The sequence below is a fragment of the Harmonia axyridis genome, chromosome 4, assembly GCF_914767665.1.
Source record: "Harmonia axyridis chromosome 4, icHarAxyr1.1, whole genome shotgun sequence".
In the NCBI taxonomy this organism is placed as follows: Eukaryota; Metazoa; Arthropoda; class Insecta; order Coleoptera; family Coccinellidae; genus Harmonia; species Harmonia axyridis.
The window spans coordinates 25,236,168-25,263,616 of record NC_059504.1 but is presented as its reverse complement, the minus strand read 5'-3'; the positions used below and the strand labels follow the sequence as shown (position 1 = coordinate 25,263,616).

Below are 27,449 nucleotides of genomic sequence, written 5' to 3'. Positions count from 1 at the left end.
ATGTGAACGGTATCCAATTATCAACCGCTCATTCAACCGCGCGTAGACCGCTGGTCATGTGAACGTGCTCTTATTGTTTCATAATACATTTGAGAGTTTCTGTCAAATAAGAATTTGTCATTTACAACTTTCATTTGAGAAATCTAGACATAATTGGAGATATAGTATGAGTTGTTTATGTAGGAGTAGTTTCCCATCTTGTCCTCAATATTCAGAAATTCAAGAGAAGTATGCACAAATATTTCACATTTTGAGGAAGCTGACTGATTTATTAGAATCCGAATTATTATCTTGTTTAACTGGTCGAGAGTTTGAGCTATTCAATCATTACTTCGAAATGCAACCCTTAGCTCATGTAAGTAGTACGAAGAAAATTACTAGATTACTCATAAATATTTTCTAGTTTGTGAATGACTTACCATTCGTGTGCAGACTCTTAGAATTGCTTCCTGAAAGGATGTATGAGAACGACGTATTTGAAGAATATTATGAAAAATATCTTTATCTTTGTGGCGTTCCTCCACTGATGTTACGTTCTTCAGAAGTGTTAACTTGTGCCAAAGATTTAGAGGAGTTCTTTTCTGTTCTAGGTGATATTATAATTTCGTCTGTTCAAACCAATTTTTTTAATATAGTTTCCACAAATATCAAAATCATTTCAGGTGGCCTATTATTCTACCTTAAGAAGGAAAAACATAGATCAATTCTGCTAGAATCAATCAGTAACATTTTATCGAAGAAAATTAAATATCCTCGATGTTACGTTTCGTTAAGTAAATTACAACAAGCAGCTGCTGAGAGCTTCCTTCCAAAGATAATTGGCAGATTTTTGTCATTTGCACCAGACGACATGTACGAGAGACTTTTGAATATTAGTATTTTGCTAGCGGAAGCTTCAAATCTTGCTTGTGAGTTGTTTTTCAAACCGGTACGAAGAAAACATGAGTCAAAATTCAATTTCCTCACAGGTTATAAGATGATAGAAGAAGGCGCTGTAGATTCCCTTTTGATTCATTTGGACCCTAGATGTAAACTGGGTAAGGTCAATAGTGCAGCAATAACTATCACATCTGATTTACATCTGCGCCACTATGAAGAATCTTCTACCTTGATTTGGTTGTTGTTGAAGAGTTTGAAGGGATTGGGTATAGAGAAAAGCAATAAACTACCTCCCCCCTCTAGATATGCATTTTGGTTAGTTCATTTCTATTTTTACTTACAAGACTTAGGCACTTTTTATCATGCTAGTATGTCTCGTTGAAGACTATGATTTTGAACAAACCTGTATGATTAGAGACGTATTTTAATTTATACATGAGATATTGATAATCCATACCAGAAATTTCAGCTTACTAGGATTCCAAGTATCGGAGTGATGAAGCTATGTTTTGCACAAAAAAAAAGGTTATCAATCAATTTCTCGAAAACCGCTAGAGATCCAGGGTGATTCACCGGGATGGCCTATTAGACGTTTATGGAAAACTGATCATAGTTTTGAGCTGAAAATTTGCATATATGGGTTTGAGACAATGATCTTTCACCCTAAAATATTGTCAGATCTCTACAACTTCCGGTTAAACCGGAAACAGACTACTACTTCCTACTAATTGTTAAATTGGGTACTAAAATATCTGAAGCTGAAAGTGTATCAAATGGAGTTCCTCAGGGTTGAGTCCTTGGATCCCTGCTTTTCATTTTGTATACCAATTAATTTGTGAAGCTCATTCATCACTGCAGGGTGCATATGTATGCCGACGACATTCAGCTCTTCATCGAATTCTTCATTGATGAACTAAATAATGCAGCCATCCGACTCAATGAGGATTTACATCGGTTATGGGACATTGCTAGGAGACATGGCCTGTCTTTGAATGCAAAAAAAATTATTTGCTCTTGCATTTGGTTCCAAAAACAATAGACAACTCGTTAAGGATAATCTCGAAATCGTGGTTGCAAATAATGTTATTACTTTCTCTGATAGTGCACGTAATTTGGGGTTGATTATGGATGAGGATGAGTAGCTTAGGTTTTGCGAGCATGTAGAGAATACGGTTGGTAGAGCTTATGGAGCGTTAAGAATCTTATATCCGCGTAGATCATATTTACCTATCTATACTAAAAAACTTCTGTGTGAGAGTCTGGTATTATCGAAATTGAGTTACTGCTCCCCTGTGTATAGCTTTTGCTTGGATCAGGACTTTCTTGGTCGAATTTAACGGGTACAGAACAATTGTATAAGATTTATCTTCTGGATTAGAAAATTTGAACATGTATCCCATGAGCTGGTAGAGTTGAGTTGGCTTCCTATGAGACTTCGTTTCAACTATCATGTTCTCTGTACAGTGCATCCCATTTTGGGTGAGACAGCCAGGTTTCTCGCTTGTTATTTAAGATAGAGCCTTGCGGTTTTCACGTTCCTGTCCTACTTTTTCGTGAAACTCAAGTTGGTCTAATCAGATTCTGCATGACTGTTTCCGTTCAAAAGATACAGGGTGATTTTGGAAAATGATACTTTTCGGACCCCTCCTTTATCTCCGAAATTATTAGAAATAATGCTGAGCTGAAAACTACGTCTGAATCAGAATGCTGCGTAGAATCCAGTGGCGTACTCAATATTTTTTTTCGGGGTATGGTTTTGAAGATTCAACACAAACCTATATTTTTTTTGATTGAACACCCTATATATCATTACTTCGTTGAATTCGTCATTGGCCATAAATTTTCTATGTTTCAATAAAAGGATTATTATTTTCGATTTTTAAAAGTAGTAAGTCATTGATGACACAAACATCCTTGTTGTTATTATGGCTACTATGCATTTGGGAGCATTGTTTTATCAAGTAGGCATTGTAGGGAAAAAACCAATCTGATCTAGCTGTCAACGCTATAATTATTATATCATTATTGATTCTTTTTTTCTATGGGAAATCCATTGCCCATTAACAAAAAATCATCATTATTTGATGTTTTAGTGTTTTTTTAACATTTCTGAACATCCTACCTACATAGTGTCATATATCATTTTGAAGGGAAAAAAATAACGAATTCAACGAAGTAATGATACACATGGTGTTTCATTAAAAAAAACATAAGTTTGTGTTGAATCTTCAAAACCATACCCCGAAAAAAAATATTGAGTACGCCACTGGATTCTACGCAGAATTCTGATTCAGACGTAGTTTTTACCTCAGCATTATTTCTAATAACTTCGGAGATAAAGAAGGGGTCCGAAAAGTATCAATTTCCAAAATCACCCTGTATCTTTTGAACGGAAACAGTTATGCACAATCTGATTAGACCAACTTGAGTTTCACGAAAAAGTAGGACAGGAACGTGAAAACCGCAAGGCTCTATCTTAAATAACAAGCGAGAAACCTGGCTGTCTCACCCAAAATGGGATGCACTGTACTTTCCATAAAATATATAGTTGTGAAGAGAAGACCACCTTATCTCTTCAATAAGTTGCAATACAGAGCTGATATTCACAATGTTAATATCAGACATAGAAATTTGCTAACATGTCCTCATCATAGAAGCTCAACATTTCAAAGAAGGAACCTTATGAATTGAAACAACTTAATGATTACAGATTCAGGAACAAAATCAGAGAATACCTGCTCAGTTCCTCCTAACTCACCTTCTATCTTCAAGAAGGTGAATAAGGAAGTTATTTTTTTTAATTCTTTAAGCTCTATTATTGTTTTTTTTCACTGTTTTTTGTTTGTTTGTTTGTTTTTTTTCACTGTTTTGTTTGTTTGTTTTTTTTCACTGTCACTGTCACTGATAAGGAAGGCACAATCAAGAGAAGAGTTTGCGGAAGTCATCGCCAACCTTCGATAGAAGACGGCACCTAAAGAAGAAGATTGTTTTTTTTTCAATGTTTTTGGATTGCACACAATGTATGTATGTATATTTTTTCTTTCATGTATCAACAAGGGTTAAGTGGTAGAACACCTAAGGGTTAACTTCCCCTTGTGATTTCTATAAAGAAATAAAGGCATTTTTATTATTTTAAATGGCACACCTAGTATATTATTGCATCATTAGATAACTTTTTTTATGGCAATTTCCATACCTTAGGTGAAAACTCAAAGGGATTCTCATGAAAAAAATGGCGGCGATAAGGACACACATTTTTTAAATTTTCCGATTCTGCAAATACGTAGTATTATAAGACTGTTCGCGGTTTGGACCAAAAATGTACAGGGTGTTCATAAGAAGATCATGAACTTGGACAACTCAAATTCATCAAAACTCAAGATTTTCAAATTAGAACCTATATTTTTATTATTTCAGTCAATTCTACGTACAAAATAGTGGGGGTTACCTAAGCAAACCTTATACCTAAAATGAATACTTTAAGTGTTATCGCGGAAGTTGAATGAGGAAAAACCGCAATTCCTCATTGTGTGGAGTAGTCTGTGTTTTCCGGAAAACACAGAAAGAAACTAAAATTCGATGTTGGGATAAATAATAAAAATTTTTTCGAAAAAAGCTTTTTCTGCCGAAATATTAAAAAAAATGTGAGTCCTCATCGTCACCATTTTTTTTTTATGAAAAAATCCATTAACTCAAAAGCCTTTGAGTTTTTGCCCAAGGTATGGCATATTACTGAAATTGTCATCAGAAAAGCTATCTAATGATGCAATAATATACTGGATGTGTCATTTGAAATAAGGAATTAGTAGTCTGTTTCCGGTATAACCGGAAGTTGTAGAGATCTGAAAATATTTTAGGGAGAAAGATCATTGATTCAAACCCCAATGTGCAAATTTTCTGCTCAGAATTATGATAAGTTTTCCATAAACGTCTAATAGACCATTCCGGTGAATCACCCTGTATAGGGACAATGAAGTTAATACATAAATAATCAAGAGGCTACGGAAAACCTAAAAAAGTAATAATATACAGGGTGTTCAATTTGAAATATCGAAGTCCCATAGTGTCGACAAATTTCTAATATGAATCATAAAATATTTATTCCAGAATATACAAAAACTTCTAACAATCAATTTTTAGGAGTTTAAGATTTGCGCTGAAATACTTCTACATGAATAAGAGGTGCAGAATTGATCGTAATAATATAGTGGCTATACTTCTGAAAATAGTTGAAGTATTCCCAACTACAGAATTTGTTCAATCTGGTTTGGCTAAAGGTAAAATCAAACAAATAATATAGAAGCTTTACCTAAAACGTTTTTAAACAGATTTCTATAAAATTGTAGTTTTATTTTTTAAGTTATCTATTATATCAAAACAAAATTCCACTTCCTCATTTCAGATATTATCGAATTAAATTTATTAGTAGAAACTGATAACATTCAAGATTCAGAATGGTCAGGAATTCAAATAACACCTTGTACGGAAGATTTTGTTTTTGTTCGGTTATTGTTGATGTTTCTTTATTACTTCAATAGGACCGAATATTATGGAGGAATTCACGTAAGTTATGCAGCTTTGTAATTTAATGAGATTGTTGATTCTTTCTTTGAATCTTTCAAATTTAAGTTTCTCAGGGATACAAGTATAATTGGATTAAAAATGAAATTGGTGAATAACAGACAATCAGTGAAATGGCATAAAGATCATCTTGGGAAATTAATATCCATTTTTGTGGGTGTTTTTGCACAGACTGCATCGTTCACAGTAGAGGTATTTCTTGCCGAAAAAGGAATAATAAAGTAAGTATCTGTATAGTTGAGAGCTAATATTAATAATAATATTTCAAGATCCTAATTTTTCAAATGTTATTATTTTTTTTTTACTTATAACCTCGTAACCCGTAATGTATAAAGCATATAATATAAAACTCTACACTTAGAGGTATAAAGATTACATAGTAGGACAACCCAGTGGTTTTTAGTTTTTCACAATTTTAAGAGCTTCAAGTAGTACTTCAATAAAATTGGTCTGTGAAATGGAGACCTCTCAAAAATCGGTCTTATTTTGAAGAACTTATATATTTGATATTGCTTGGTTTTTATATTTTGATATTTCTTCTACCCTTAGTGCGTTCGGCAATACTATATAAAGTGTTTTTTATGGTTATCCTAGAGGGATAAGCTGCCAAAGCACCAAGGCAGTAGCTCATTTTTGGCGTTCCTTGCTGAACCCCTAAATTAAGTTTCTGTTTTCCAAGACAACTTCAGTTAGCACAATCAAAATTTGATGAATTTTATAACTATGCTGGAGGGTGAACTAGAAATTAAGATGATCCAAGTCAAACAGGAGGATAGAAGACGCTGATGTTTTGAACGTGCAGATTGCTATTTCAGTTTCCGAGAAGAACGACAGTGTATTAATTACGAGGGGAATACATCAATCTTTTAGCGGTGCTGAATGCTATGAGATCTTCAAAGGAAAAATCCACTTCCAGAAAAGTGGAAAAGTTGACACCCCAACTTTTATTTTTCCCACTTTTTCAAACACAGACGCCAGGATAAATTTTTCCTGCACGAGTTATATATCTCGTTCTAAGACCATAGCAACAAAATAAGCAGACTAAGGAAGAGAAGACATGTGTAACCTGACCGCTTCGTGGAAGATGGCCCGTTTCGTGGAAGATGGCTAAGTCCGCAATTCTTACCAGCGACACGGACGCTTTATCTTATCTTAGTCTGTATTAAACATCTAATACGAACACTTGTATTTGATTTCAATAAAATTCTATCGTAGAATTATCTGGTAATTTCAATTGTAATATTAAAGTTTTTAAAAACAATCTTGCTGGACCAAAAAACATAAGTGGCGCAGTCGACGGAGTTTTCGCGAGTTTTCATTGTGAAGGACTTTTGAGTTTCAACTCATTAAGCGAAAAAACGAACCCATCAAAAAGACTTGGTGCAACCGTGAAGTTCCATCGAGGATACAATCACGCAGCGAGGCATGAAGATTTTGATGTTCAACTGGATCCTGTAAGTGAATTGAATATTACCATTGTTTATGTCAGACTCCTCTGATTCCAATCCTATTGATTCAATTTCCGAAAACAATTCTATTGAGTTAGAGACAATTCTTGATTTAATTAACACATTTGATAATTTAAACATTACTGACGAAAGTAATACAGTAAATATGGCAGTAACGCCCAATTTTGACACAAAGAATCTTTGTATCGTACCGGAATTTGACGGTAACCCAAATAAACTACACAGATTCGTAAAAGCTTCTGAATCGCTTTTACTTCACTATTTTGATGTTAATAACCCTAATAACTTTCAAAATACTTTACTGATTAATGGAATTTTGAATAAACTTCAAGGCAAAGCCGAAGAAGTAGTAGCTATTCACGGCGCAACTAATAGTTGGAAAGAAATAAAAAATTCTCTTATTCTAAATTTTGGCGATCAACGAGATGAAAACTGTTTGAATCAAGATTTAGTTAACTTGAGACAAAGACCCGGAGAATCTCCCCAAAAGTTTCATGAAAAAGTTTTAACCCTTCTTAACACCATTTGCAACTACATTGACCTTAAATGCGAAGAAACAGAACGTAAAGCCAAGAGAGAATTTTTCACCAAACAAGCTCTCAAAACATTTTTAGCTGGATTAAGAGATCCACTAGGACCAATGATACGCGCTATGAGACCTAATAGTTTAGCTCAGGCACTTCAATTCATCATTGAAGAAGATAATATAAAACATTATCAAAGCCCAAATAATTTTCAAAATTTGAGAAAACCGAATCCACAAAATTTTTCGACACATCAGCAATTTTACCGATCACAAAATAGACCAATTCTGACCCAACAACAATACATTCATCCCCAAAACAGCCAAGCAAATTCACAAAATAATTCTAGCTTCAAATACCAGCAATTTCCTAGTGTCCCCATAAATCTCCAGAGGAATCCAAATTTCGTTCCGCAACGATTCCCGACCAACTCCCAAGTTTTCAAACGATCCCAAAATTATCAACAGAATAAACCTACACCAATGAGCATTAGCAGTTCCCTTAATAGTAAGCAGCGAACTCAAAGAAATTTCCAAAATACACCCTTCCAAAATACCTCTCAAAAACCAGACTTTATTAGCGAAGAACTTTTCAACACTGAACATTACGATAACGGACAAGAAAACATAGAATTCGACGAAAACATTGAAATTGACAACCCCGAAGAAGATTTCCCAAATTATGATTTCCCCGAAAATTTTCAGACGGACGCTTTCTCGGAACAAGAGACTTAATTGAAACATATATATCATCGGATAAAAGAGAACTACCGTATATTCAGATAAAAAACCCTCCTTTGAAACTACTAATAGACACTGGATCAACAAAATCTTTCATTAACCCAAAAATCGCTCATGAAAATTATCCAAATCAAATTTTACTAGAACCATTCACAGTTTCTACAGTTTTTCAATCAGAAACACATCAACATTGTGCCGACATCCCAATCTTTCCAGAATTCAAACAAAATGTCAACCTTAAATTTTACCTTTTCAAATTTCATAATATTTTTGACGGACTCATAGGATTAGATAACCTAAAGTTATTGAACGCTCAAATCGACTTAATAAACTCCAAATTAATTACCCCTGTAACTACTATTCCCATTAAATATCAACCAAGCCAAGTAAACCAAATTTTCAAATTAAGAATTAATCCTCATACACAAATTATTGCGAATGTACCCGTGAAACAAAACAACGGCGATGTTCTTGTACCACATCAGATTATTCAAAAATGCGAAATACCGGCAACACTTTCGAAAGCTCAAAACGGTTTTGCAAAAATTCAAATCTCTAACAAAACAGACGAAGATATCATTATGAATTTAACACAACCAATTAACTCATTCCCGTTTACAGAAAGCAACTACGAATTTTATCACTTAGACTCACAAAAAACCGGCAGTACTAAATTCAACGCAGAAAAATTAATCAGAACCTCGCACATGAACGAAGAAGAAAAATCCCATATCCTAAAATTATGCAATAAATATTCCGATATTTTCCACATCGAAGGCCAACGTCTCACCTTCACAAATCAGATCAAACATTCAATAAAAACAAAAGACGAAATTCCTATTTATACTAGATCCTATAGGTATCCATTTGTACACAAAGACGAAGTAAGGCGACAAATTAATTCCATGCTAGAACAAGGCATAATTAGGCCAAGTAATTCACCCTGGTCTTCTCCAATTTGGATCGTACCCAAAAAGAACGACTCATCCCTAAAGAAAAAATTTAGAATCGTGGTAGACTTACGGAAACTAAACGAAAAAAGTATTGATGACAAATATCCTCTTCCAAACATCACCGATGTTCTCGATAAACTCGGAAAATGCAACTATTTTTCAACCATCGATTTAGCCAGTGGTTATCACCAAATTGAAATGAACCCTGATGACATTCCTAAAACCGCATTTAGCGTCGAGAACGGTCATTACGAATATCTCAGAATGCCCTTCGGATTGAAAAGTGCCAGTGCAACCTTTCAACGAGTAATGGATAATATGCTTAGGGGATTACAAAACGAAATATGTCTTGTATATCTCGATGACATAATCGTCTATTCAACATCACTCCAAGAGCATATCGTCAATCTTGAAAAAGTTTTTCAGAGACTCCGCGAAACTAATTTCAAAATTCAACTCGACAAGTCAGAATTTTTAAGAAAAGAAGTAGCTTACTTAGGTCATATCGTCACCCCTGACGGCGTCAAACCTAATCCAGATAAAATCAAAGCTATCAAAAAATACCCAATCCCTAGAACACCTAAAGAAATAAAAGGCTTCTTAGGACTTCTCGGATACTATCGAAAATTTATCAAAGACTTTGCTAAAATTACTAAACCCCTTACTCAATGTCTGAAAAAAGGTTCAAAAATCGAACACACACCACAATTTATAGAATGTTTCGAATACTGCAAAAATCTCCTTACAAACGACCCCATTCTTCAATATCCCGACTTCGAAAAAGAATTTCTTCTTACAACCGATGCAAGTAATGTGGCCATAGGAGCCGTACTTTCACAAGGCCCCATTGGATCCGATAGACCAGTTGCATACGCATCGAGAACACTAAACGATAGCGAACGAAACTATAGCACAATAGAGAGGGAGCTTTTAGCCATAGTCTGGGCAACTAAATATTTCCGCCCCTATTTATTCGGTAGAAAATTTAAAATATTATCCGATCATCGTCCACTTCAGTGGGTAATGTCACTGAAGGAACCAAACAGCAAACTCTTAAGATGGAGATTAAAACTATCAGAATTCCAATTCGAAATTCTATACAAGAAAGGCAGCTCAAACAGTAATGCTGACGCACTTTCTCGAGTCGAACTACACAATAAAGAACTTTTTGAATATATGCAAAAATTTAATGAATCATTCTCGAAATCGAACGATAATGATAAAGACAACGACAATTTTTCTATGTTAGCGAACGTAAGCGAAACACCGAATGTTAACGAAATACCGGAACCCGAAGCAGGTCCATCGGTATCTCGACCTCTCGAAGGGGAGGATGCGACGGCAAGCCCATCTCACCCATCAGACAATCCTCCAGATTCCGACGATGACGATACAGTTCATTCAAGTTCTGAAGAACCAATACAAGGAATCCCAATAACAGAAAAAGCACTTAACATTTTCAAACATCAAATTATCCTAGATTTCGTTTACCACTCACCAGCAAAAACAAAAATAGAAAATCTCTTTTCAACAAAGCGTAGAATTTATTGTCAACTCTCCGTGAACAACTTAGAAAGTGATACCATAAAATTATTTAAAAATTACATAAAACCAAACACAATATATGCGATAAATTTCAAAAATGATGAGTATGTACCAAAAATTTGCGAATTCTTGAGAAATACATTCAAAAATTCTGCATTCAAATTGATCAAATGTAATACCGTTTTAAAAGATGTAGAAGATAAAGAAAGACAACAAGAACTCATTAAATTTCTCCATGAAACAAAAACCAATCATAGAGGAATATTAGAAACAGAAAACCGTATAAAACAAACATATTATTGGCCAGGAATCAAAACCGACGTAAGTAACTACATAAATTTTTGCGATATTTGCCAAGTCAATAAATACGACAGAAACCCTCCAAAACAAAAATTAATGCTAACACCGACCCCAATCAAACCTTTTGAAATAATCCACATCGATACCTTCCAGACACAAGGACAAAAATTCCTTACATTGATAGATACATTTTCCAAATACGCACAAGCATATCCATTAATTTCCCTATCAGGTATTGAAGTTGTCCGATCTCTATTGACTTTTATGACCCATCATGGAGCACCGACTACCATTGTAATGGATAACGGAAGCGAATTGAAAAATTCGGTTGTTCAAGAATTTTTAAAACTCCATCAAATTCATCCCCATTACATTACTGTGAACAATAGTCAATCAAACGGATCAATCGAAAGACTTCATTCAACTTTAATAGAACTACTTCGTATCATTAAAGAAAAAGACAAAAATTCAACCAACATTCTAAACCAAATGCCTTACGCTATATTAAGTTACAACAACTCTATTCATTCCGCGACAAAGCAGAAACCAATAGACGTAATCAACGGACACTTAAACACAAAAGACCCCCTTAATATTGATATCAACGAAAAATTCATAAACAATTACATCGAAAATCATCGTGATAAAACACTCGAAATATACAAAAACCTAAATGAAAATTTGGCCAAGAAAAAACAAGCTACAATCGAGAAACACAACGAAAAACGACACGAACCATTGACATACAAACCCGGAACTACAATTTATCGCAAAATTACATCTAACAATCGAAATAAACTAACACCAAAGTTCTCAAAAGATCAAGTAATCCAAAACAGAAAAATTAAAATCACGACCCATCGAAAAACCCTCCACAAACAGAACTTAAGAAGACCAAAGACTAAACAAAATGAATCTTTACAGGACGAGCCTAATCGCAATAGCGACGACAGCAGACCAGAAGATAACAATAACTAACCTCAAAGACAACCCAGGAATTCTTCCAATTGACCTAGGCAACGCCAAAGTAAAATTGAAATCCCACAATTTCATCCACTATTACAATCTCCTACCCATACACACTGAGTTGAATATGATAAGAAGTCATTTCGACAAAATTACTGAAACAATTCTAAATAATAAAAAGAATCCATATTATTTCGAATTGCAAAATTTCGACAGAGCTTTGAGTTACCAATTAAACATGGCAGAACAAAAATTAAACATAATTTTTCCGAAAACAAGAGTCAGACGTGGTCTCATTAACGGTTTAGGCACAGTAATTAAAGGCATTTCAGGCAATTTAGATGCAAATGATGCAGTTCACTACGACCAAATTCTTGACGATTTAAAAAATAACCAACAGGAGATTGTCACTAAATTAAATACCGAAATTTCAATAACCACCGAAATAATCAAAAATTTCAATAATACAGTTTCATTCTTAAAACAAAATCAGGAAGAAATTAAATCTGCACTTTCTCAGACAGTATTCCAATTAAAAGAACTAAATTTCAACTTCTTTAACTACCTCCAAGCAAGAAACGTCTTAGATCAAATAAATGTATGTTTAAATATAATATTGCAATTACTTAATGATATCGAAAACGCTATAAACTTTGCAAAGCAAAGAATACTTCACCATAGCATAATAAAACCATCAGAGCTACACACGATTACGAAATTCGTTCTAAAACATAATAAACCAGAAAACCTCCTTTTCGTTGAGGAAGCAGAGATTCACAAATATTATAATGTTATAGACGTAGATGCATATATTTCTGGCAACAGAATTGTTTTCATCCTATATTTTCCAATAATATATCCCACAAAATTTTCACATTACCACCTTTATTCGATACCAACAAAAAAAAATACAACCATAATTCCTGCCAACTCATATCTGACAATGAACGAGAAGTATTTTCAATACACTCCAACACCATGCATAGATTTGCACCCAGGATACTATTGTACCCAAAACAAACTCACCGATGGTACGAAACATTCAGATTGCACATTCCAATTACTGCAACTCCAAGATACCTACAAGGATTGTCAACACATCCCTATATCATTATCAGAAAGTTTCATCGAACAAGTAGACAACTCGAAATACATTGTAGTAGCACCAAAAGAAATGAAAATTCTAACAACCTGTGAAAGAACCGATTTTGCTACTCTGAAAGGTACCTTCTTAGTAGACATTCCCTCCGGATGCCTATTCGAAACTGAAAACAATCGATACAGAAATGATAAACATATGATTAAGAATCAACCAATGTTCCTGCCACAAATAATTTCAGAATTGAAGAACTCTACACCCCAATACACCAGGATACATCTACACAAAATTCGCTTAGACAAAGTACATGAACTTCAAAAACAACAGGAGCAGATAAAACCCCTAATACCAAAATTTCAAGAAACAAAATCAACAAAATATTGGATCATTATCATCTATTTACTAATTATCCCATTATGTTCCTATTTTATTGTGAAAAAATTGACAAGACTAAATTTGTGCAATCGAAGGGCTACCAATAGATCCACCTCAGCTGAAGACACCAACAGCCCAAGGACATTCATCATCCCGTAGACGACACTCTGAGGATGGAGGAGTTATATATCTCGTTCTAAGACCATAGCAACAAAATAAGCAGACTAAGGAAGAGAAGACATGTGTAACCTGACCGCTTCGTGGAAGATGGCCCGTTTCGTGGAAGATGGCTAAGTCCGCAATTCTTACCAGCGACACGGACGCTTTATCTTATCTTAGTCTGTATTAAACATCTAATACGAACACTTGTATTTGATTTCAATAAAATTCTATCGTAGAATTATCTGGTAATTTCAATTGTAATATTAAAGTTTTTAAAAACAATCTTGCTGGACCAAAAAACATAAGTCACGCTATAAGTGGTTGCGACACCATCTCAGCACCCTTTGGTTTAGGGAAGAAGATGGTGATATAGATGTATCAAATGATGGTTTCCAACACTGCTACAATGAATGCTGCTGCACAACAGCTCCGCATAGTTCACTGCATGTACAGGGTGGGCAAATAAGCGAGGTAAGCGGCTATATCTCAGGATGCACGCATCGTAGAGACTTGTGGTAAAAAATTTTACCACTAAAGTGAACAAGAGAACACACTGGAAATTGTTTTGAAGTTCATTACTCTACCGCTAGGGGGCGTAATAGCTACCGTCGAGTAGAAAAATGAATTTTACTCGAAAATGTTTGATATGAAGTTGAAGAAAAAATATCATCACAGTAATCCTTGGAAAATTCTCTATCTTTTTGAATTGTCACTTTCGATTTTACGACATCAAATAAGGCTAGGTGGAAGGGAGAAATCTGACTGATTGAAACGCCTGTAACTTCAGTTTAGCTCAACATTTTTGAGCAAATTAGATCTCGTCTGAAAGATAATATCTTTTTGATTGAGGAAAAAATATACTCATGATGAATTTGTTTTTGCTGCTTTCGATAGGGGGCGCTTAGTCAGAAGTTCATTGTTTTGTTCATTTTACTCCGAAATTTCCAATGTAACGATAGGATTTTCTCAACAGAAACAGAAATTCCATCAAATTTGCATGAAAAAACCTGAAGGTCGCAAAGCGATAATTTCAGGCGTTCTGAAGTTATGGCCGAAAGAAGATATTCTTCAACTGATGCACTGCGAAAAACCAAATTGTGTCTTTAAGTGCTAAGAGAAACAGAAATGCCTTCAAATTTGTATGAAGAAACCAAAAGGTCGCAAAGCGATAGCTCCAGGCGTTCTGGAGTGATGGCCGAAAGAAGACACAATTTAGTTTTTCAGTGCATCAGTTGAAGAATATCTTTTTTCGTCCATAACTCCAGAACACCTGGAGCTATCGCTTTGCGACCTTTTGGTTTTTTCATACAAATTTGATGGCATTTCTGTTTCTCTTAGCACTTAAAGACACAATTTGGTTTTTTGAGTGCATCAGTTGAAGAATATCTTCTTTCGGCCATAACTTCCGAACGCCTCAAATTATCGCTTTGTGACCTTCAGGTTTTTCATGCAAATTTGATGGAATTTCTGTTTCTGTTAAGGAAATCCTATCATAACATTTGAAATTTCGGAGTAAAATGAACAAAACAATAAACTTCTGACTTAGCACCCCCTACCGAAAGCAGTAAAAACAAATTTATCATGACTATATTTTGTCCTCAATCAACAATATATTATCTTTCAGACGAGATCTAATTTGCTCAAAAATGTTCAGACAAACTGAAGTTACAGGCATTTCAATCAGTTAAATTTCTCCCTGTCCCCTACTCTTATTTGATGTCGTAAAATCGAAAGTGACAATTCAAAAAGATAGAGAATTTTCCAAGGATTACAGTGATGATATTTTTTCTTTAACTTCATATGAAACATTTTCGAGTAAAATTAATTTCTCTACTCGACGGTAGCTATTACGCCCCCTAGCGGTAGAGGTATGAACTTCAAAACAATTTCCAGTGTGTTCTCTTTATCCCTTTAGTGGTAAAATTTTTTAGTCTCTAAGATGAGTGGATCCTGAGATATAGCCGCTTACCTCGCTTATTTGCCCACCCTGTACATAACTAGATGCACCACCGCTGTTAAAAGGATGGTCTGCATGGGCGCCCGCAGGGGAACCATGGCTCCGCAGTATACAAGCACTGAGTGGGCATAGCATGTGAAAACACCTCTAGCGTAACACCTATGAAGTTGATACAGACGACGAGAGTGTGGAAAATCTCACCCTTACACCTCTTCTAGGCATGTCCATGAACCCCGAAAACATGGACTACGAAGATGACGAGGATGGTACAGCTACCCTCAAGCGCTCCAAATTTTTGGTGGCTCCAACAAGTTCTTGTACATAAATTGTATACCAATCCTTGATCATTTAATGTTTGATTCTTATTTAATCCTTATTCCAATCATTATTTCAATTAATTCTTGGTTATTATTTATTGATTTTACCTAGCAGATTTGATCATTGAGGTTGAGGGTTGATAGAAATTTACAGTAAGTTGGTAACATGCCAAGATAACATTGAAATATCTTCATTACGCAAAAACAGGCTCTTAGTCAAAGCTACCTTCGCCCTCTCTATGTTTCAATATATTGATGAGTGCTTTTTATAATTACAATAGAACCGATGGTAATTGATAGTTAGAGGGCCAAATCTCATTTTTTTGCCAATTTTTGTAATTTTGAGAAAATTCTTCTAATTTTGATAGGATGGAAATCAGTTGATATTAAGCTCAGGAAAAAGTTTATAACCACAAAATTATAGGGAATTTAATGCTCTACAACTTTGAAAAATTACGTTTTGGTCGAAAACTGCATCAAATTTGGGACACCCTGCACAATGTTTTCCATTATACAATGACAAAATAACAATAAATAAACGCCAACGTGTCTCTTACCGTTACTCTATACATATATGAAATTTTCATTGTATGCAACTATTTGACAACTTAAGTAGTACCGGTCGCCTCTCTTAATATATTACCCTGTATATCTCAAAAACTGGTCAAAGCCAATACTGTTTGACATTATAATAGAGTACTCGAACTAAGAGTAATAACAAAAAATTGGAAAATTCCACTGACAACTTTTTCATTACAGGGTGAATTATGAACTAGACGAATTTCATTTTGAATAATGTTTGACTCACCCCGTATCTAACTATAATTTTTATTGAAACCTGTCTCGAATTATTACTTTATGGGAAAGCAATATTTGTCGCGCAGAAGTGTGTCATTCAAGAGAAATGTTCATGAATAATGTATTAAATGAATGCCACTTTCCAGTTTCGACACCCTGTATCTTGAAAACTAGCCATAGGACTGATTTGTACCAACAGACTTTTTTGTTCAGGAGGTCATTTTAAACAATATACGAAAAATTCAAAAATATTAACCGATGACAATTTTTGCATTAGTCCTTTGTACCAAAGCTTTTGAAACATATAAGTACGTTATTATTTTTTTTTTCGAAAACTCCCTTGTGATAGTTATAAAATTTGGTATATTAGTTTTTCAAATCTCACTGTTGAACATTCATTATTTGATTTTTTTATAAGTTGTGATATTGTGGGGAAAGAAGAATCTAATAATCTATTCTGTAAAATTTGTCTTCACAAATGACTATAGTTTTCAATGACTAATTTTTCAGGTTTCAAGAGATTCTTCTTGAGAAAGAACATAATATAGATGTCTATCTCTCATTACTGAGATCGTTGATTATAATGGGAAAAATGGATAAGATCAAATCACGAATGATACTAAATCGTTTGTTAGACGTCAGAGCTCAGGTGACTTTAATGGGTAGGTTAAGTTAATTTCTCTAATCTTTATTATAAAAATAGAACATGTCTCCCACTGGAAAAATTCTACTTTGTGGAATTAACATATGTACTCAAATTGCTTCAAGCTTGTTAATGCGTTATTTCTTGTTTCATAGTAGTTTTCCCGTCTTAACGATTAAAGTTAGCTGTTTTTCAATTCTGTTTCTGGGTGAGATGCACATATCTCATATTCCTCGTATGTTTACTGTATGTAGGCATATTTGCTGAGATCTCTTGGCGATATAGGCAATTCTTTACAAACGCTGACTGTCTGATATTTACTGTCCCAATGCCGTGAGTCCCTAGTTTTTCCTATGTGATACAGAGTTTTTACGTTTTTCAGCAACTTACAGTACACCTTCCTCAAGCCTAGAGTATGGTGGCCTTACGGTGATGCTTCTTCCTTGTGGGGTGCGTTGTATATGGGAGATTTGCTGAGGTATTCTGGATACATTTTTGGTCGCTATAAAGGATCTAATAGAATTGATTATATCATCATATTACTATTGTCAGACCTAGATGATACTTTGCCGTGATCTATAGACAGACGAAGTTCCGCTTCATTGCACACTTTTCATTATCAAATCAGGAACATACTGTATAACATTATTCTTTCACATAGTTTCGGCCCTTTATTAGGCCTTCTTCAGGCTAAAGACAATAAATAATAATCAGTGACATATGAAAAGGGAGTAAAGAATATACATTCCTCAAAATTATTATATAAATTATTAAAAAACATCAAACATATACGTATATGATAACTCATGAATTCAATTTTCATAACAACAATGAAAATGTAAAGTCAAAACACTACACTATAGACACCGGTATGATAAAAAAGAACAAGAAAACGAAAAAAGAAAAGAGATACTCACTGTCAGAATAATAAAAATTTCGCTATATTTTAATATTAATAATTTCCCAATTCTCAACAGATATAAGAAATGTGAAAGGAAAAGACGATATTATAGCCGACGAATATCCAAGGGTAGAAGAATTCGGGGTAATCGATTATGCAGAGATCGAAAAACAACAACAAAATGACCCTAGCTAGCTACAATGTTATTTTGTTGTTAAAGATTTGAAACAATACAAATGTCACTGTGCTAAAAGACTTTTATGCGCGGTACATTTGCTTCATTTACTCGCACTTTCGGCTTGGAAACAATACCGACCGTTTTTCGGTTTTACCGCACTGTCATGATAGGTACTTTGTCGGGAAATGCACTTTCCTACTATTTCTTGCTCTTTTTGTCTGTAATGATGCTCGATTCAGGTGTCTCGTTTCTTCCATTTAACCATCTCCAACTTATTCTCTTATTCAAATATAAGAAGTTTTATTATTTTATTTCATACCACATTCCATCACATTATAATATTTTTCATTTTTTATATGAAATTAACTAGTTTTGAGCGTGGGCGCATTCAAATTTAAAATAATGGTTCAACCGCATAATCCGATTGTTTTACTCGATAATTTCGAAGAAAATAAAAACAAAATGCTCAATCTTCTTATAAAGTTGAAACTGAGCAGAAGAAATATTTCAAAAGTTTAATACTACTGTTATAAAATGCTTATTTTCTGAGATATTTGGTAAAGTATAATTTCCCTCTTAATGGGAAGGTTATAAACATCAGATACGCGGATGACACAGTACTAATAGCAGAAACCCTGGAAGAACTACAAAGGCTAATAGATCTAGTAGTACAGATCAGTGAAGAAAGGGGGCTCACACTTGACACCAAGAAGACTAAATTCATGACGATCGCAAAACACCAACAACAGCGAGAAACATTATGGATCAAAGGGGAGCCAGTGGAAAAAGTCTGCAAATACAAGTACTTGGGAACAATTGTAAATAACAATAATGATTATTCACAGGAAATAAGATCAAGGATCGGAAAGGCTAAAACAGTGTTTAATGAAATGAGGAATGCATTAACCAGAACAGATCTTAGTCTACATCTTAAAATCAGAATGCTTAAATGCTACGTATTTCCAGTACTACTTTATGGAATGGAAGCCTGGACGCTTAAGAAATGCGACACCGACAAGCTGGAAGCATTCGAGATGTGGACATATCGAAGAATCCTCAGAATAAGCTGGGTGAGCAGAATAACGAACAAGGAGGTATTGAGAAGAATGGGAAAGGAGAAGGAAATAGTCGATACAGAGGTATACGCTGTTGCAAACTATTATACAAGGAAAAATACAGGGTGAAAGAAGTATAGGAAGAAGACGCATCTCCTGGTTGAACAACCTAAGACAGTGGTACAACAGTAGCTCTGTTGAGTTGTTCAGATCCGCAACTTCAAAGATAAAAATCGCACATAAAGAAGAAGAATTTCCCTCTGAGGGATCCTAGCTGCTGAAGCCGGAGGCCCGCTCTAGAGGCAAATAATGAAGGGCGGCATTATCTACTTTTTCCAAGAAATCTGGATTCCCGGAAGAATGAATTAAATCATTCTTTTAAATTTCAGCGAATTTAAAAATGATTTTTGTTATAATTATAAAATTACTAATCTTAAACATCTTTGCATCGAGAATGTCTGTTACTTCTATTCGAATTTAAAATAATGGTTCATTCGCATCTTTCAGTGGTTTTATACAATCATATAAAAAAAACGAAATGTTCGAGCGTTTCATGAGTTCGAAAGGCAGAGGAATTTGAAACCTGAATTCAATTGATATATTTGATCATTTATTCATAATAATTCAGTTGGACACGTTTACTGTTTATTACATTACTAAATCATCTGTTCGATTTAAATTTGAATACATAAAAAATAATTATACTAAATATTTTTGTTTGTTCTTTCACACTAAATCTATGAATACAAATTCACCAATACAACCAAATCAAAATCCTTCCGCTAGAGCTGGCCCTGCACCCCGATTATCCCATATTAATTTATAGCATTCTGTTGAGTTAGCTTCTAATGAGGCGGAAAATTGGGTTTCCACCTAGGGCAGCAGTTTGGATAGCGACGGCCCTGAATATTGGTCTGTATGGCCCACATAATAAGCACTACAATCATTACAGTTGTTCTTATATACCACTCCAGAACATCTATATTTTAGAATTTCTATCTCGAATTTAAAAAATATAATTTAATTCAATTTTCTTAAACAAATTTCCGATATGGTCCGGGCTGCGTCGAAGCGAGGAAGAATTGCGTGAACGCGTATTCGACGCAGCCCGGACCATATCGGAAATTAGTTTAAGAAAATTGAATCGTAATTTTATAAAACGGTGTCATTTATGCATAAGAGTCCGAGGGAAACAGTTTGAACATTTACTGTAAGTTAGATTTAAGAATTAAATAAATAATCGAAAGTTAAGTCTGTTTTTAATTAATTTACCTTTTTTTTCAATAATATTCCTTTTTCGCTTCCCCTAATCCATCTTTTTCCCTATTGTGACTTTAACAAATAATAACAAAGCCCGGTATCAAATGTAATGTCATAGCAAGCGGCAAAATTACCTGATAGCGGGGTTTCTAGTTTCAACTTAGTTAAGTAGGGCAACAGTAAAATGATGAAAATACCTAGTTTTATGGGCATAAGATTCGTGTATTGTACCATTTCTAAATCTGTCTAAAATGCCCAATTTTTTTATGTTACTTGCTCGTTTTGTTTCAAGGATTTTTTTTTCACAGCAGGTGTCCAAAGTCGAAGTTCTCGTTTTGCTAGCAATTGAAATCAAGATTTATCCATTAATTTACGGAAATCCACATAACTTTTTGACAGAATCATACTCATGTCATCTTAAATAACTATTTAAGATTCCATTACAACAAAAAAAATAAGCTTCGAGAGCTTTCCAGCAGAATTCTGACCCTGACAATGTTAAAAAAGGTGAAAATTCACTAAAAAACGTAATTTGGTAATAACTCGAAAACCATGCAACTTTTACTGGGGTCATGTTAGGCTGGTTAGGTCCCTCTTTAGCTGACCTACCTCCGGTGTCACTGTGACGTGCCACTTATGGGACACCCTGTATAATAAAAGGCTAAACCGTTCTGAAAGAATAGAGTTTTTTCTATCCATTCTTTTAAAAACAATTTCTTCTTATCTTTCTCACATAAAAAACAAACCTCGCATAACTATTTCTTCTGTTCGAGATGATATCTATTTATTTGCAAATTGTGATTTCCTGTAAAGACTTCAGACAAAAGGAAAGGTTGGAAGTCAGTCTAATGTTTGGGTAATCCAGTCAAAAATCTTGGTGAATGGAACCGGCTTTGTAATCGGTAGATCCTAATTCTTTTCCTCTTTTCAATATCAACCGATTACTTGAGCGATTTCCAAGAAAAGCTTGGAATTAAACGTTTTTAGCATTCATAATCACAATTTGCAAATACGAGAGTAAATCTTCATCGGAGGAAGACATTTTCACAATTGTTGAAGTAGTACCACGTGCCACTTCAGTTCGCATTAAACCGCTTCAAAACTGCTTTAGTGATTTGTCGCCATACCGCGGTGATTCCACTCGCCACTGCGCCTTGCTTTAGAAAACCCATTATAACTGGCACCCGATAATCTTTTTTCGAACCAAAGCAATAATTACCTTGTTAGTTCTTCTCTCACGAGTAATAATCTCACAATGCTTTTCCGAATGGATGAAAGACCCAATCCTGGATATTCCATTCTCCTGACAACCTCCATATTGGAGATAATAGGTAATAATTTTTATTAGGGACTGCGGATATCAACTAGATATTTTCGAATCATTTGATGTATAGGCAGTCAAAACATTTGTTTTTTTGTGTACTATAAACATCAGTATAGGATTCAATATTTTTATAGTTATTGAGAGGTAACCCTCAAGAATTTATTTCAACTTTAGACCCTATTCTGATTTGTCGGTACGGTATCGATAAGAACTATGTACGATCTTTCCCCTTTCACCTAGCAGAATATACTGTATGTAATTCAATAGTTCGGTTGCTCGGTCAAAGCAGCAACAGGCAGGTGCTGTTCACAGAATATGCCGACCCCTCACCGACAAGGCAGGAAAGGGTCTCTTTCCATTGAAAGGCATAATGTATTAGATTGGAATTCGCATGTTATTACTTGATTCCATTTTATCAATTAATATTTAAATATTTTCTTTCTAGCATATTGTGAAATGATTCTTTCCAAAGAAGTGTTAGATTCTAAATACCAATTGGCAGTTGCATACTGCTTTGCGATTTTAGAAAAATTATTCAAAATAAAAAACAACTTGTCCAACAGAAGGTTAATGGACCTTTCTATTGATTTCCTCAGAAGGATCAGATGCCCTTGGCAACAAGATCCTTTCATAATACCACAATTACCAATCATGATAATATCATGCTTATGGAACATCCTTCTATGTGATGAGCAAAATTTGAATACATTCATCCAAGAGGAGGGAATTTACATTTGCTTGGATTTGGTAGAGGTAAAAAGCGTATTACCTTGGCTCAACTCACCTTAAAGTGTATACTTTACTTCAGAGTTGTGTCTGGCCTGTTAAAGTTGTTGCTCTCGGTTTACTTACTGAAGTTTGTGAAGAATCCCTGGCTATACCGTTTTTTGTTACATGGAGAGGAAAGAAACATCAAAAAATTCTGTCCTTTTTGTTGGAAATTTTTAGGGAAGAGAACCAAATGTTGGGAACTAAGCATACTGCAAGTGGACTCATTGAAGGTTAGTGAAAAAAAAAGGGCCTTAGATCTTCTTTCTCTTTTGCAGTTAGGCTATTAGCCTTTTACTGCTGATTCTCAATATAATTCACCTGGTGAGCTATTTTGATCTGCTCTAGCAGGTGGCACTATGCTTATAGTAAAACACTAATAGTCTCTGCAGGATTCTTTTATTCCACATCAGGTCAATTCATGTTTACCATTGCGTTGCGATACTCCTGCCACTACAATAGCATTGTAACATTCAACTGAATAAATAAAGGGTGTTTTTTTTAGAGCTATAGAACTTTAAATTGCAATAAAACAACGATGGATTATTCGATTGACATGAATTTTATTTATCCGCAAGATAATCTTGTGGCATTACATTTTAAATATGATTTCTGGCATATGACCGGCACGGCTGGCTCGGATGTAGCCCAATCTGGACGTCCAATTTTCGATGACTTTTTCCAACATTTGTGGCCGTATATCGGCAATAACACGGCGAATGTTGTGTTCCAAATGGTCAAGGGTTTGTGGCTTATCCGCATAGACCAATGACTTTACATAGCCCCACAGAAAGTAGTCTAGCGGTGTTAAATCACAAGATCTTGGAGGCCAATTCACAGGTCCAAAACGTGAAATTAGGCGGTCACCAAACGTGTCTTTCAATAAATCGATTGTGGCACGAGCTGTGTGACATGTTGCGCCGTCTTCTTGAAACCACAGCTCCTGGACATCATGATTGTTCAATTCAGGAATGAAAAAGTTAGTAATCATGGCTCTATACCGATCACCATTGACTGTAACATCGTGGCCATCATCGTTTTTGAAGAAGTACGGACCAATGATTCCACCAGCCCATAAAGCGCACCAAACAGTCAGTTTTTCTGGATGTAACGGTGTTTCGACATACACTTGAGGATTAGCTTCACTCCAAAAGCAGAAGTTTTGTTTTTGACGTAGTTATTCAACCAGAAGTGCGCTTCATCGCTAAACAAAATAAAATGGACGGAGTGCGCGATACGTATTCCGCACAGAACCATTATTTTCGAAATAAAGTTGCACTATTTGCAAGCGTTGTTCAGGCGTGAGTCTATTCATGATGAATTGCCAAACCAAACTGAGAATAAATCACTTGACAGATGTTAAATCGGTCGCCATCTTGAACAGTAATGCCAACTTAAAGTTATATACCTCGAAAAAAACACCCGTTATATTCATTCTTTTTTTGCGGGATCATGTTTCGCACTTTTTTCTGAGCATTTTTGACAGTCATTAACTGTCCGAATTTATATATATTTTTGGTACGTTTTTTATTGACTCACCGAATTCTCCAACAACACGGTCTCCCTTCCTTCATTCTACCTGTTCTATAGGGCGACTTCTATAGATGTTCCAATTTTTCCTATCTCCTGGTGTAGTTGTTCAAAGAAGGGAGACTCTACTGAATTATCAAAAAGTGAGTCGTGTGGTTAGCATTTTCATATTGTCGAATTTATCAACAAATTTTATTCAAGGTGCCATGTTGAGAGGTACAGAAGAATCATGTAAGAACCATTTTTAAACCAGTTTGATGATGAATAAAATGAGCTGGGATATTTTCAAAAAGATAGGGCAACTGCCCATGCTACTCCTCCTGATAAGGAGAATTTCAATTTAAACCTTCTGTAGATGTGACCTATCAAAAACTAAAATTGATCAATCACTAGTACCATTCATTTTGATCATGTTAATTCATAACAAATATCTGAAGGAAGTTAAGCACCAAATTATTGTCTAAAAGTGATATATATTTATATCTTATAACAATACATAATACATGGCAATTTATTCTTGATAATTTATAAAATTTTTTTAGATGTAGAGTTACCGTTGATGGGTATTGAACAGTACAAAAATATATGCGATCCACAAAACACACTTGAAGCAAGTCCAGCTATATCTGATGTAATCGGAAGCTGCAGACCTAAGATCTACGCAATTTTAGATATGCTCACCTATGTTCACAAAGAAGAAGTAATGATGGCTAATGAAATTTATAAAATGTGGGACGAGGACTTGAGCATCCAGGATCAAGTACCAATTTTTTTATTTTAATATTAATTCTATGAGAAAACTTTTACAAACACCAATCAATTTCTTTATAACTGAAATCAATTTGTTCAGTTAATTATTATTTTTTCATTTTACTCTAGTACATCAATATTACCATAATAAAACAAACATAATTTCATAATTTGAATCCAACTTATCAGTTGGATTCAAATTATGAAATTATGTTTGTTATGTTGTTATGTCGAAAGGTTAAAGTGACACAAAGTCAACCTCTGCATTATGTGTATTTCTCTTAGATTACGAAGGTAGTTGCAGAAAATTTTTTTGCTCTGAAAATAGCGGAAGTTTGGAATGAACTGCAATGGCACTTTGAAAGATGTGGAATCAGACCATTAGCAAATGATTATGAGATGCTCTCTTTGGTTCTGAATAGAGCCAAAAAATGGGGAACTTTCATTCAAGATACACAAAGGGAAATTCTCAGAAATAACAGAGAAAATGTATGTGACAATTTATAGTAGAAATAGAAATAGTTCACCATCAATTTCATTTCCAGGAAATGGTGAGAGAAAATCTTTTTTATATGGATCTCAGAGAGGCAAGACTTGGACAAACATTAGGAGCTTGCAGTGAATTAGAATATATCGCAAGATGTACAAGAGAAATATACAGAATAAGAACAAAGAGGAAGCATAATTTGCATCTGACAGAACAAACTTTTAAAAAAACAGATCCTAATATACTTTATCATACAACATTCATGTATGACATTATGGTTAATGTAAGTTGGAAACTTACACAGATATTGGCTGAACAGTTTCAAATATACTTTTCAGAATATGTAAAAAAACTCATTCATTGCCTCTTTTTAGCCCATCTTTGATCAAATATTGCATATTGCCAATATCAATAATACTCCAATTATACATTCAGAGGGAAAGGGTATTATGACACCAAGAATGAGAAAAGCAATTCAAAAATTCAATAAGCCAAAATTTGAAGAACTGCCTGTTACGGCAGAAGATCAACTGTGGGGATCAATTGCTGCTGAAACTTGCTTGAATAGATAAATTCTATTTATAATGAAATATATGTGAAATTTATACACAATTCAATTGTAACCCATGATAGATGATTTGAAAAGGATTTACAAAATGGTTAAAAATAGATTAGGACAATAAACTTACTAATGTATCATTGGCTATGTTTTGATGATTCAAAATTTGCAATAGAATGAAACTCGTATTTGATTTCACTATTTATGCATAATAGTACATCAATATAAGTTATGCAAAATTAAACAAAGTATTTTCCACTCAACCTTTTAATTGTCTGCAACAATTGTTATCAGGCTACAGTTTTTCACTGATAAGAATACAGGGCTTGTAGAAAACTTACACAGGTGAAAAAACTCAACATTGACAGGAAAATATGAGTATTGCATAGGACATCATAAACTTCACAGGTATGTATATTGGACAATTGACCGCCTGGGATTTCCACACTGAAGAAATTCAATAATGGGGATGAGTTTACATCTGTTTGTTTGTTCAACAGAATCTTTTGGGAAATATACCTGTTTATTTCAATGGATTCTAAGAGTGATAATTTTGTGCTCTTATTTTCAATTTGGATAATTTCAAAGTTGTTATCAAAGGTATGGTCCCAATCATTCAAATGATTCCCGAACAATCAGATGTATTACTCTTTTGATGTCCGTTTATCCTTTTCTTGAAGAATCTTATCTATAAAAAACCATAGGGCAATCATTGCAAGTTTGTAGACACCAAATTCATTTTCTTTATTTATTTTTTTTTGTTGTTTTTGATACAAATTTTCAAATTGTTCCTTGTTTTAAACAATATTGTGAAATTAAACTTAGACTTCAGCTATTTAGGAGGTATTTCCAAAGTATTATCACCATAAGTTAACGAAATAAATTTGTTTTCAATATTATACTTTATTATATGGTATTGTTGCAGGCGATTAAATAGTTCAGTGGAAATTACTTTGATTTCATTTTGTTTATAATAATTTCCGCCAAGTAAGGACCGAATCCATTAAAAATACATTCCATGAAGAACATTTGAAAAATGTTCAATATTAAGTTGACAATCTTAAGTTTGGCTTATTATTAGAGCAAAAATATAATCAAGATGAATTTTATCTTTTCAATGAGTTTTGGGGGAAAAAGTAATTCTGGGATTTTGTAGAGGTTTTAATTTTATTTCCTAATTATAAGCCAAAGATTAGATATTTCGACCATTATGGCTATTCAGTCTTGATAAGCTGGTCATGGCATTCTTAAGCAAATAGAAGCTAGAATTACTGCTTCACAATTCTTCAAGTATCTATTATAAAATATGATTGAAATTACACATGATAA

At 34.3% G+C, this 27,449-nt stretch overlaps 1 protein-coding gene across 1 annotated transcript; it reads left to right on the top strand.

The window, feature by feature from the left end:
• The first annotated feature begins 218 nt into the window (after positions 1-218).
• Positions 219-26,133, top strand: LOC123678632 (cilia- and flagella-associated protein 69-like). Its single transcript, XM_045615763.1, has 14 exons — positions 219-355; positions 404-590; positions 663-908; positions 969-1,194; positions 5,020-5,156; positions 5,282-5,442; positions 5,509-5,681; positions 17,176-17,327; positions 22,472-22,779; positions 22,835-23,027; positions 24,867-25,084; positions 25,360-25,563; positions 25,620-25,844; positions 25,936-26,133. The coding sequence occupies exons 1-14, from the start codon at positions 338-340 to the stop codon at positions 26,131-26,133; spliced, it is 2,646 nt and encodes an 881-aa protein (XP_045471719.1). The 5' UTR covers positions 219-337.
• The last annotated feature ends 1,316 nt before the right edge of the window (positions 26,134-27,449 follow it).